This window comes from Ceratina calcarata, unplaced genomic scaffold (genome assembly GCF_001652005.2).
Source record: "Ceratina calcarata isolate Rehan_Ccalc_2016 unplaced genomic scaffold, ASM165200v1 scaffold111, whole genome shotgun sequence".
In the NCBI taxonomy this organism is placed as follows: Eukaryota; Metazoa; Arthropoda; class Insecta; order Hymenoptera; family Apidae; genus Ceratina; species Ceratina calcarata.
In genome coordinates this window covers 695,172-708,659 of record NW_017132019.1, presented here as the reverse complement: position 1 = coordinate 708,659, position 13,488 = coordinate 695,172, and the positions used below count along the sequence as shown (strand labels likewise).

Sequence of the window (13,488 nt, the reverse complement as noted above, 5' to 3'; positions counted from 1 at the left end):
ATACTGAATAATAGTTTTTCAAAATTCTATCTCTAAAAGTGGAAATGGGATAAAATGTATTATTCTTTGTTTTGCAATATCTCTTTAACTTAGAGTATCAGACTGGTTTCTGGTACCAAAATCTCACTTTACAAGAGTATTGAAAATCTTTTCTGGATTTTTCAAAATTCGATCCCTGAGTGTGTAAATCTGGTAAAATGTGTTTTTCCTTGTTTTGCTATATATTTTCAACCTGTCGCTCGAGAATTGAAGAAAATAGATATAGATTTTATAACACCTTGGAGTCTTGTTCCCTTAGAAAAATACACAAAGACGGATCGAGAATCATTGTCCCAAGCTGTACATAGCTTTTGCGCTAGAAAAGTGGAAAGACTAGAAGTATATTGGAACCGCAGATAGCGATAGTAACTGGAGAATGTCGACGATCACGTTCGCGAGGATGTAATCATAGAAGACCGCAACCATTGTAATAGATTTTTTGCGGATACACGAATCAAAAGCAATGCTACGAAACGTACTGTTCACACCGAATATTAGAAAATGGAACAAAAAGTAAAAAATTAACTATCACTTTCTTTTCACTGATTGAACATTTTTCAATTTTCCGTATACACAATACATGCCAGATCTTAAAATAAAATGTTATTGGAAATCTTTAATTCGACTCGCGTTCAATCTATAAGTTGATAAAATGTATTAATAAAGTTAATTCCAAGATTATTTCATACGTTTATATTTTCATACGAGACCGACATTATTATAGAATAATTTTATATGCAAACACTATAAATGAGTAAAGAATGCATATAATATGCAAAAATATGCATTACGTCAGTAAATTCGATTACATATACTGAAATATTTTTATGAAAAATAAGACATTTATGATACAAGTTTAAATAATGAAAATTCCAAATTCAGATATCTTGTATCCTTAAAAAATATGTATATCGGGCAGTTACGATTAATACGATCCTATTGACTTCGTTTTAATCAATGGAAAACAGATTTCCGGTAAGAGAAAAAAAGTTTGCTAGATTGGTTTTTCGTCGAAGCTTACCGGATATGAGTTTACGAAGCGTGGCAAAGTGAATTTCTCGCGTAGGAACAACGGATTCTAGAATGGTGCAGGGTAAAGATGTTGAAGGAAGAAGTTGTGCCGATAGCGAATATCGCGTAGATGCTCATGGGAGTCTTTTCAGCTAGGTATTATAGCCAGGGGATATTTATGAATCGAACGGGAAGGATGTGAGAAAATCCTGGCCGAGACGTTACTATATCCTATTCTATTCTGTTCTACTATTCCATCCAGTTTTCGTAATCCCTATTGGATCTGGCCAACTCGATAAAAGAAAACTGTACGGAAGTAACGAAAGACAGTCTGGTCCTCTTCCATCTTCGTTCAAATCTCTCTACTGATTCTGTCTAAAAATCATGATTAAATTACCCAGTTTTACACGTTATATCAATCTATTATGAAACAATGTGCCAATCATTCGGAACATTGCATGTATTTGTTATTGCATTAATAAGACGAAACAAAACTTCTGACAACGGATTGTCCACAAATATGAATGACATTTTATTTGAGTTGCCATTTAACAAACGTGTTCGATTTAAGGAGATAGATTTGTGGTCGAAACAAATGAATAAAACAGAGCAAAAAACGTCAGAATTTTACCAACAAATGTTGGTGACTATCCTAGCCCGTTAATTCGATGCAGTGATGAAGATTGATATTGGTACCAAACTTAGATGTCAGTAACTAATGTCACGTTGCTTGTTACCGAGTTGCAGATCAATATTGCGCACCGCTTGTCCATCTTCCTTATAGGACAAATGACGTTCCTTTGGAGCAGCGCGTCCCAGCCTCCAGTAACTAATGTCAAATACTGATACATAGCTCATATCAATTCCTGTTTAAATCAAATTTTCTTAATTCATGTATCATAAATTATGCACATATAACATTGTTAGATTTAGTTTCTTCGATGAGTCGAATTGTTATCACTTACTTAATGTTGCATAAATCATTCATTTGATCACGGAAAACATACGACTGACTTTGACTGTATTTGACTGTATAAAGTGCCAAAGGAATATAATTTCTTTAAATTAACGTCACAAACATTTTATTACTGTTTTTTTCTTTTTACTTCCATGTTTAAATGTATATTCGTATTCAATTTCAAATAAAATACGTTTCTCAATAAATCAGTTTTAATTCTATTTTTACCTGCTTTTAATTTTATATCCCTACATTCGCCTTAATTGGAAGTAATCAATCTATCTCTAATATGCTCCAATTAAACGGAATCTATTGCATAATGTTTAATATACTAATCGATATATCACAGAAGTATTAATACAATATTTCGTATAATAGCTGTTGTAATGTTTAAATAATTTACGTATATATATGTTAATAATGAAAATGCATTTTGCTGTTGACACTTTCTGCACTTTTGTCCATTGTAAATACTTTTCACGTTTCTTACGTACATAATTTTGCTATAAATACATAAAATCCGCAGTCTGTTAATAATTCATGTATCTTAATATCGATTTTTTATATCATGAATATTACTGAACATTCTTCAATAAGAAAAATGATCGAATGCCAGGTTTCATCGTTGCAGATGGAAATCACCAGTCGTGTCCTGTATTAACGATGATTAAAATGGGTCGATTGTAGTAAAAATTCACGACGTTTCAGTTCATTCGTTCGTTTAGGTATTCTGAAATCCATTAAGCAACCACCACTTCACTGCGTCCAGTGGATACCTGTTCAAACTTTTAATCGGTTCGTTTCCCTCGTTTATTCTCCGTCTCTCTCCCACCGCTTCCACGTTTCCTCTCACACTTCTTCATTTTTTATTATTTTTACCTATCTACGGGATTATATTATGCCGTTACATTTTCATGGCCAAACAAGATTTTCAGTTAAAATCTTTCAAACTTCCTTAAAATTTAACATTTAAAAGCGGGAACAATATATTATTTTCCTTTGGAATCAGATAAGGATAAGTAGTAAACTGTGGATTTTTTAACAAATTTTTTCTGGATGATAATTTAAAAAATGAAATCTACATAGCAATTTATTTTATCACTTAAAACTAGATAAAATCTGCAGTTGATGCAGTTCGAATAAATCTGGATGTAAGCAATTTCACAGTGAGTGCACGTACTGAATTCTGTTTTATACATCAATCCAAATGCATAAATTTTCGGATGAACGTAAGAAATGGATTCTGCATTCGACGGTAATGCAGAAAGTGTGTCAACTGCAACAAATCCTTGCTCCTGGCATTACGCGTCGCGAGTAAATACGCCTGAATAGTGCTTCCAAACCGCTTCAGATTCTTTTTAGTTTGCCGAAAAATAAACTTCTTTAAAAATTCTCATGACTTTCCCTCGTCGAAGAAAATATACTTAATATATACATACTTTTCTTCTTTGAAAGCACGTTTAATGTGTACATATTTCATTTACACTCGTCGAGTTTAAAGTTCTTAAACATATTAAGCGAGATAAAAGAATTCATATCAGACATCTTCAGCAAAGAAATTCGTTCGACAAAAAAATGCAGGAAGCTACACTAGCTTAATACTTTGATATGTTTTTAGAAGATACAAGTTATATAATAGTTTGTTATAAGAAATAGCAACAGTGTTTGGTTCAAGTTGCGATAACTCACGTTATAATGTATTGCAGCCTGTCGTATAAGGGCTTAACGCTGCTTAATACTCTAATCTGATCACACGCTAAAATCAATTTACATAATGTTCAACCGATTAGCATAATCTTCGATTAGTCAGAGTATTCTCTTAACCGAAAATTCATGCTACGTAAATCATTGATGGGACCCATGATTCTCAATAACTTACACATTTAAACGATACGTGCACTCCTTTCCATTATTAATTCCACATTCCTTTTTTCATAACTTTCCTGATAATTTGCAGCAACTTTTGTCAAATTAGATTTAACATATATGCAAAATTTTGGAAACCCTGCACCTGTAATATCTTAATTTTTTATCTGATAAACCTAAAATCGACGTCTTTGAATCGGAACATCTCTTTAATGTACAGTTTTGGGCAATGACTTTTGACCATTTCTCTATTGTTCCATTTACAATTTTAACCATTGTTCTATTTTTCTTTATAAGTTCGCAATGTTGCATAAAATTGTATAGAGACGAGATCGATGTAGTTATCATGGGACAGTGAGAGACGATATCGATTGATATACGTAAAATGCATGTACCTGCCTTTATACGATATGTACCGTATGTACACTATATATATGCATCAGCGGGGGTGCAATAGTAGGATAGGAACCAAGGATAAAGAGGACTCATGGGAGAATCTGGTATGGGGGATATAAGTGCACTTTGTTACATAAACGTTCACGAACGTGCTGCATTGAAAGACACGTAGGAAGATACCATTTTTCTTCGCTTTTTAACTTTTAAACTTCGTGAGTATGCGGTGAAAGAATTTCTTTCAAACTGGCACATTTTAATCAATAAATTGGTCGTGAACATATTCAATTTATATGCCTATCTACACACAAGACGTTCCGTTCAAGTGAGAACAGGTAGAACATTTCGCACACGATTAAAATGATTAATATGATGGAATGAAACTTAGTATAGAAGGCATATTATTTGACAGAAATATTTTTTAAATGAATAAAAATGTCAGGGAGATTTCAAAGTCATGTTAATTTTTTTAAATAACATCAATTTGATCGTAAGGAATAAAAACGTCAATTTGATATCTATAACTGTTCTGAATCCACATTCACCCGACGTATAGAGACAAATGTGTGTAATTTTCTGGAATAATATGTACCGACATCAGCAGCTTCTCGAAGGCCCCTGAAATTGCAAGATTTTATCTCCACAAATGTTCCTTATGTCGGGGATAGAAAAACGATCCGAATCTTTAGCTTCTTCTTTCGTCCTCGCGATCACCTGGGTGCAAGAAGACCAAGGGAGACAAGAAAATAGATACCTATCTAGAACGGATTTCATACGGGATAAATGGTCCGGAAACTAGTTAAATATTTACAGAAAGAACGTCTTCGATTGAATGAATTGATAATGAAATCAATTTTTAAAGAAACGGTAAATCCAAAAGCAAAATCTAGAAGCACGACAAATATAATTTTTCTAACAATAGTCGGAAAATTTTTCACATTTTGTGCTGTTTTACGTATCATCTGGCAAATGCAGTACTAAAAATGGGTTTACACCATTCGATTTTCGTTCTTATATTAAAAGATTTTCTGATTTTTACGTACCTCTTCGGACAGGCGAATCTTAAATTTTAGACAGAAAATGGCAAAATCTCATAAACACGGAAAGGACAGAATAAGTTGAGATGTAAAGAAAGAAAAGAAAGCAGCTATTGCTTCTGTCCCGCTTCGTCCTATCAAATAAATCTTATGTTATGTTTCAGAAAATGTGAAAGCAATCAGGTGTTCGTGAAAGATCATCACACGCACTGCATAGATACTTGTCGCCCTACTACAATGTGCGGCGAAGTGGTCGTACCCGAAAATCATCTCGATGTAAGAAACTAATTAATCATATTATTAAGATATTAGAGTAGCCATAAGTAATATCTTTTTTATGATTATTTAAGTATATATAGTTCAGTTCTATAAAGAAACTCTGATCCCATTGAAAGCAATAAAACTTGAGTTGAGTGTTTTCTTTATTATTAAAAGAATTATATAGGGTGGGGCATATAACTAGAACCAGTTCGATATCTACTAAAGTAATAATTTTTATAAAAAATATTTCAAAATAAAAGTTTTTTGATATGAAAGGAGACATTATTTAACATTTTTACCTTTACATTAATAAAATAATAAGGGAGACTTGAATTATTGAATAATTACTATGTGTATTAAGAAGTGAAATGCATGTATCATGCTCAGGTTTGTAGAACGTGTAACGCAACGGGACATAATTGCGGCATAGCGGAAGGCAGCAAAGCAGGACCTGGAATAGATGGTGCCGATTTTGTTTTCTATGTGTCCGCGATGCAAACCGAGAGATGCCATAAAGGATTAACTGTGGCTTACGCTGCGCACTGCCAACAAGAAGCAGCATTAGACAGGTAAGCTCAGTTAATTAATATTCTCAGAGGAACAAATTTGTACATCGTACTTACTAAATCCACACTGGACTACAATATATGTATGCAATGCTATATTGCAATAATGGTATCAATGAAATAAATTGTTGCGGATCAATAATCTACTAATTAAATTATAATATTACTATCTGAATAAATACGCTGATATTTATCGAAGAACAACAAATTGACAACACATTTTCGAATATTAACAAACATTATCATTGTACCGCGCATTTAAAAGCTAAATGAAACATTCATGACGAATTTAAAAAATGCATTTCAGGTAGACGTTTAAACATCAATATGCATTCACTGTTTGTATATTCAATATATCAATATATTATATATTTCAATATATTATTTTTTAATTCTTTATCAAATAAAATCCGCAGTCTAATTATTATGTAAAAATCAATTATAATTATCATATCATATTTATAAATAAAAACATTCTTTCTCTAAAGACTTATGTATCTAGCAGTATCTTTGATATAATCGAAACCTGTTTGGACGCCTTCTAGGCCAATAGCTGGTCACGCTAATCTGTGTCCGAAAAGTATCAGCACGAAACCCCAAGAACTAGAAAACTTCTTAAGTACCGTGAAGCACGAGATATTGCACGCGTTGGGATTTTCCGTAAGCCTATACGCCTTCTATCGAGATGAGAATGGAGATCCGAGAACTCCAAGAAGGAGTGATACGGGTAAACCACAGTTAAACGAAAAGTGAGTACTTATGCATGTATCTTATTATTACATGAAATATACAAAAATAGTTAGTACAATTATGTTCTATCTAATGTAGTTTACATTATAACTTTGTTATTTAACTACACGTTGTAATACAGATTTCTATTAATTGTACTTATTATATCCTGGAGATTACATTTACAAACCTAACGTTTTATTAACAATGAACTATTTACACGTTATTCTTACTTCTTCTTCGATGAAATATTTAAACATAAATGTACATGCCTTTTTATAGTGTTTTGATATACTGTAACGAATATGTGTATAAATGCACATGCCTTTTTATATCGTTTTGATATACTGTAACGAATGTGTGTATCTCGTATCATTTTTTATGTACGTACAAGAGTATTTGATCAGGATTTGATCAGAAAGCAGTTCATTGAAGAACGTAGCCATTGTGCAAATATCTTTTCTATCTATTGTGTACATTTGCGTGTACCATCCGGCTCGCTTTATTCTGTGATTTATCGTCCAGGCGATGAAATCCTCCTTTTTCTCTGGGAAAGGTGTTCTCAAATTTGGACACCACTGGAATAGTGTATCTGTCCTTGACATTGGAAAATTGTTAGGCGTTCTAACGGTAATAAATTAGATCCCGACGTCCCGATCAAACCAAACGTCATGCAAATCTTTAAAACCTTTCGTGGCGTGAATTCGTGTTCCACATAAAATACTGGAAATGTAAGATACGGATATTCCTTCCTTCTTTAAAGTTCTCAAATAATACGTTTTATTCCATCCTTCGTCGAACTAGAGATCGAATAAATCTTTGAAAATGTATGCAGCACTTTGTCTTGCTCCATGCGAAATTCTGTACATATCCCTTAAATTTTTTGCTTCACCTTTTTCTGAAATTTCCATTTAGTGAGTTTTGTTCTCTTCTTTATTGAACAGAAGATTGTATAACTCGTTCAATGCGCGCATGGCATGAGCTTTTGATCCAGCTAAAATATTTTCTTTTAGAACACGCGAACACATTCTTCTTTCTCCATCCAAAATGTAGGAACTGATTAAATGCTACTGTTTCTTCCTTATCAGCCACGCGGTTAGCCAGTTTTACTTCTTCAATGTCTCTATATTGAACTTTCAGGGAAGCGGATCTATTATTTCAGATATCTTCGAGAATCACTTCTATTAATTCGTTTTCTGATGAGAACGAATTTATGGGATTTTAATCCACGCGATGTTGAACTCGTTACTTCTTTCTATGTCTTCCTTAAAAAGAGTTGTCAGAGCTGTCCTCCAGGGTTGGTTAAATGAAGTAGGTCCCAGAGTTGGCACGTGATCCACAATTTCTTTTTATCCCATAGCGTTTCTGTTACATCCTCGCCGAATTTCCGGTTTCCATTCTTCAGTATCCACGATTCATCTGACAGTGGACTTGCATTTTCTCATGCCCTTCTACGCCTGAGCCTCTTTCCACGTGAATCTTCTTACGTTTTCTATCTGTGTACAATAGATCCTCGAGTGAACCACGTCAGTTGGTGGAACTCCTTTTGTTAACTAAAATCTTACAGCAGTTATTTCATACGCACTTTCGAAAACAGTATATCATGTTACACATATTTCTTCTTTTATTCTGTTTTATATGATACAGTTCATATTTATTATACATTTATATTACTCATTTGTATTGTGAAGGAATTTTTCTTATGCATCTTAGTAATAATGGATACAAAGTAAATTGGTGAATGCAATTTTACATATTAATTGCGAAAGTGTATATTAGTTTTTGATATACAAATAATAATTTGGTATCAATCTACAAGTTAAATTAAACCGAGTAACACACTGTTTACATCCATGAATTATATGATGAAAGTAATCGAATCTCGAGGAATAATAATAGTACAAGTCAAAATTCTAATAAAATCATGTTTTCGAAACTCTTTCACAATTTTGTAGTATTTCATTATGCTGACTTATACTAACTCATTGATAGCTCTACTTTTCATGTAACTTTTATCGTACATAAGGTAAATGTCCCAATTTCTATTCATTGGTGTATATTTTCTATAATTTTACACAGTATCTTAAAATTATAGAAAAATACGTTTGTGTTATCTAAAAAAAAGCAGAAAAATATGCCAGTGAGTAGAAATTGCAACGTGAACAGAAAATTGAGACATGTACCTCAATAAAAAGTCACATTGGTAAATTATTATAATTGAGAACACATTCGCACGAACGATACGCAATATTTTATATTCAGATTACAAACGCATCAGTGGAGTGAGAATACGATCAAGACTATAGTCAGGCCGCACTGGCAAGTGCACGGTGGCTATGTGGAAAGGTCAATGCAAATGATAGTCACGCCTAGAGTTCGCGCTGAAGTTCAGGCTCACTTCAATTGCCCGGAACTGGAAGGCGCAGAGCTGGAAGACCAAGGGGAGGATGGCACGGCACTGACGCATTGGGAAAAACGTGTGTTCGAGGTAAATCATATCGAACATTATTCCAACGTTAATTATTAGACTGCGCATTTGCTTACAAAATAAAATTGCTATGCTACATTAAAAAATGGAATGTAGATTGAGATCTTTTTCACCCTTCAAAACGAATTATTTTATGCACATTTTCGCAGCAATGCATCAAATACGCAGTTTATTAATTAAAATCGTAGGGGAATAAAGACGACACTTCGCAACAACATAAACACAAATAAATCTTCGTTTTATCTATTATCATGCATTAGTTATTGCTACATAATTATGTTAATTTTCTATTCAGATAGATAGATAGATAATTTTCTATTTTTCAGAACGAAGCAATGACGGGGACGCATACACAAAATCCAGTTTATTCGAGAATAACTTTGGCACTTATGGAAGATACTGGTTGGTACAGTGCTAACTATTCGATGGCACAAGAATTGGGTTGGGGTAGAAACCTCGGTTGCGACTTCTCGATGAAGTCGTGCAAGGAATGGATATCAACGAAATCGTCCAGACTGTCGTACGTATTTTCGAAATTTACAATATTAAAATTATTTTACCGAAATCTCATTAAAATATTTTACAATTCTGTTACATAATTTTATCATTCGAACGTAATCGATTGTTGGATTTCAGTGGGAAATCTATACACCCGTTTTGCAATAAAGTGAAACAAGACCCACTGCAAACCGAGTGTACCGATGACCGACGATCAGTAGCGTTGTGCAACCTAATTGTATATCCGCAACCACTACCTAAAAAATATCAGGTATTGTATCAACATTTAAGTACTATTTCAATACCTAATACCATTAGAACAGTTGCACATCATTTTTACATTTTCTTATACAATTTTGTGCTATACGAATATCTTAAATCGATCAAACGCTTAATATTTATTCAGTAGTTTTTTAAATTCAAATTAAAACAGTTGCACTTAGTCTTTCTTATATATTGTTTTACAATTTAAATTTTTTAATCAAATCAATAAATTCTTATTCAATATTTTTCTACACTAAATATTCTGAAGACTTTGAAGCATTATATTATATTTATATTGTTTTTGATCTCGCGCAAACAATAATTCCTGTTTTCATCTTCTGTGTCTTAGAATTTCGATTTCATTCCTCATGTGCCAGCTGGAGATGAACAATATTACGGTGGTTCGGTGTCTTTGGCAGATTATTGTCCGTATATACAAGAATTTGCTTGGAGAGCTCAAAACATAGTAGTGCGAGGCTCTCACTGCCTTTACGAAGAGAACAATCCACGTACGTTTTGTTATTAAATTTAGACTAGAGATTTACAGAGAAATTTAATAGATTGCGTCTAATTAAATTCTATCAAGAGTTGAGTGCATTTTTTTATAAAAATATAAATCTGCAGTCTAATATTCTCTAACAAAAGAATGATTCGTATAATATTAAACATTTGTGATAAATTTACTTTACAGATCCAGACAAGAATTTCGCTTTAGAAAAGTATGGTTTGCATTCACGATGCTTCGATCATACGAATCAGATGTGGGAGGAAAGAACGTGCAATCAGGCTCGACAATGGCGGCATTGGGGTTCTGGCTGTTACCAGTACAAATGCGAGGCCGGCAGACTGCATATTATGGTAAATATTAGAAAGTAACGTATTGCTTAAAACTAAATGAATCTACTCGGTTAATTTCAAGTGCGCATCGCGAAGTTTACATAAATTCTCGCGCGATTACCTTTTTGGAAGAACTTTCTTAACTTGCTGATAATTATTAATGTACCCCATTTGATTTTTTAAATAATTTTAAATATAATCATTCTTCCAAGAAGCAAAACATTTAAAAATTGCAATAGTGTATGCATGACAAATTGCAACTGAATTAATTAAAATCTCTAATTCAGGGTAAAACTGTATTTCATTTTCCAGGTTGCAAATTACACTTATACGTGCTACCATGCTGGTCAAGAAATTGCCATTAGGATAATAGAGAACGGTTGGCTTCACAAAGGTGCCCTAATCTGCCCTCCATGTAAAGACATTTGTCAGGTAAGGATTACGTCGAACGAAATTATTTCATCTGCGACCGAGTATTAGAAATGCGTGTAACTTTGCAGGCGGAATTGAAAGAGAAGCACGAATCCTGTAAGCCAGGCGATGAGCATCCACCCGCCACATACTATCACAGAGACAATTTGTATTGCGCGTCCGCAGGAACATTCGGGAATTTGTCGCCATTCACCGTTCTAATTTATCTCTTCGTTTTTAGATGATGTGTAATCAATTCTAGGTGATATTTTTTTACATTATAATATTAAAGGTAGGTTGACGGGTTTTAATGAAATTGCCACTGAAACGTCGTTTCAAAACCCTTCGTAATGATTATGAAGAGTCTGTTTAACGACGTGTAAATATAAATTATCGTTGGAACCAAGTAATTGCGTAATGCGGATATCAACCGAGGTGACAATTCCATTTTAGTAACTAATGGCAAACAATTTTATCGATCGTTTGTATAAAATTTAATGAACAGTAATGTTCGTTGCATATGAAATATGTTACATGCACCGTTACTGTTCTTCATATATTTCACGCTTTACATCTATGGCACACAGTTCCATAACTATATTGATCGATTTGACAAGGCATTTTTTTAGTGCCAACAATAACGAGTATATAAAGGCTGATCTATTTTGATGTATTTGTTTATCCTAGAAAATATGTTAAATACGAAAAGAAATTTAAAAATTCGGAAGAAATCATTTTTCTTGGTTAAAGGAAAATGAAATATATTTTTATATAATAAATGAACAGTGTAATAAACTGAAAACCGTTTTTAGAATCTGAGATACAATTTGTAAGGTGTAGGAAAAAAGATCACTTGTATACGTGAATGTTTTAAAATTAAATATAGATGAGTAAACAATTACAATAAAGATAAGCGAAGGTTCATTTTTAATTATCTGTGAAAAATTCTTAAAGAGTCGTAAATTTCTCTCAATTTAGCATATATTCTGAGATAAAGTTACGCGGTATTGAAAATAGATCATCCTGTACATATATGATTGATTAAGCATGTCGCCTTTTTTGTTACTACTTTTTAATGTTAATTCATAATGCAAACGTATATCCAGTATAGTAAATATATTATTTCACCTTGCGAATTATTAATGAAAGTGTCATTTACTATCAGTTAGAATTAAATGAAATCGAGTGATTACTTATTCGTATCAAAAACTTATAAGTGCCAACATATTATTTTTTCTTATGTAATCTTTTGTTAATTGTTACTCGTAAATGTTCAATTTAGTAATACATATTTACTACAATATCATATAATTAAGTTGCTATAATTTCTCATATTGTTACCTCGGATATAGTTTAATTAACAAACGATAAATGTGTTCATTTATTTGCGAATTTTATTGAATTAGGTAAACTATATAATTTTAACATGCATAAGAAATTTGTAAACTGAACTGAATTCGACGAACGATAAATATTTTTACTATTTATATATTGTATAATTATAATTTCGCATTTAAAGAAAGTTCATATTTGTTTAATTCAGTGAAAGTAATATGAATTTCTTTAATAATTAAATGCTAAGAGAACACTGTATCATATCCATGAATGAGGACGAAAAATGATTAACATACATCAGCAACAAACACTGCGCTAAGTTGTTATCAATTGCTGTGTGTTTAACACATCAATAAATGTAAATGATAGTTCTATAAAGTAAGTACTATAGAGAAAAGGTATTTTATACATGTATAAATAGATCAAGTAATTTAACGAAGAGAAACTAGAACAGTTTTATGTTTGCAAAAAAAAATTCTGCATATTATGAATTTTTATCGTTTTTCTCAGATATGCATATAAACAAGAACACTTTGTAACATACTTCGTGAAGATTTTTAACATTCCATTGATACCAGCGACATGTGAATTATTAAATAATGCATAAACAATTTAGAAAAATTAAGATATTTATAGAATGCTTTGTCATGTAGAAAATCGATTACGGAAAAAATTGTACAAAGTGTACTTACGTATTAGATATGATTTCCGTTAAATCTGCAACTATAATAGTTGTGAATACTGTTTGACGCATTCCATTGTTAATGATGTCGGTTTTAAGAATTGTATATAAAA

General features: G+C 32.4%; 1 protein-coding gene across 1 annotated transcript in view; it reads left to right on the top strand.

Moving 5' to 3' along the window:
* Invadolysin (leishmanolysin-like peptidase, invadolysin) overlaps positions 1–12,822 on the top strand; it is a 23,810-nt gene extending 10,988 nt beyond the window's left edge. The window contains exons 3-12 of the mRNA XM_026811298.1: positions 5,469–5,580; positions 5,953–6,134; positions 6,677–6,880; positions 9,123–9,348; positions 9,675–9,868; positions 9,985–10,117; positions 10,460–10,619; positions 10,802–10,968; positions 11,260–11,379; positions 11,448–12,822. Coding sequence (XP_026667099.1) covers positions 5,469–5,580; positions 5,953–6,134; positions 6,677–6,880; positions 9,123–9,348; positions 9,675–9,868; positions 9,985–10,117; positions 10,460–10,619; positions 10,802–10,968; positions 11,260–11,379; positions 11,448–11,603 — 1,654 coding nt within the window. The 3' untranslated portion in view covers positions 11,604–12,822. The remainder of the gene's footprint in view (positions 1–5,468; positions 5,581–5,952; positions 6,135–6,676; positions 6,881–9,122; positions 9,349–9,674; positions 9,869–9,984; positions 10,118–10,459; positions 10,620–10,801; positions 10,969–11,259; positions 11,380–11,447) is intronic.
* Positions 12,823–13,488: the final 666 nt, after the last annotated feature.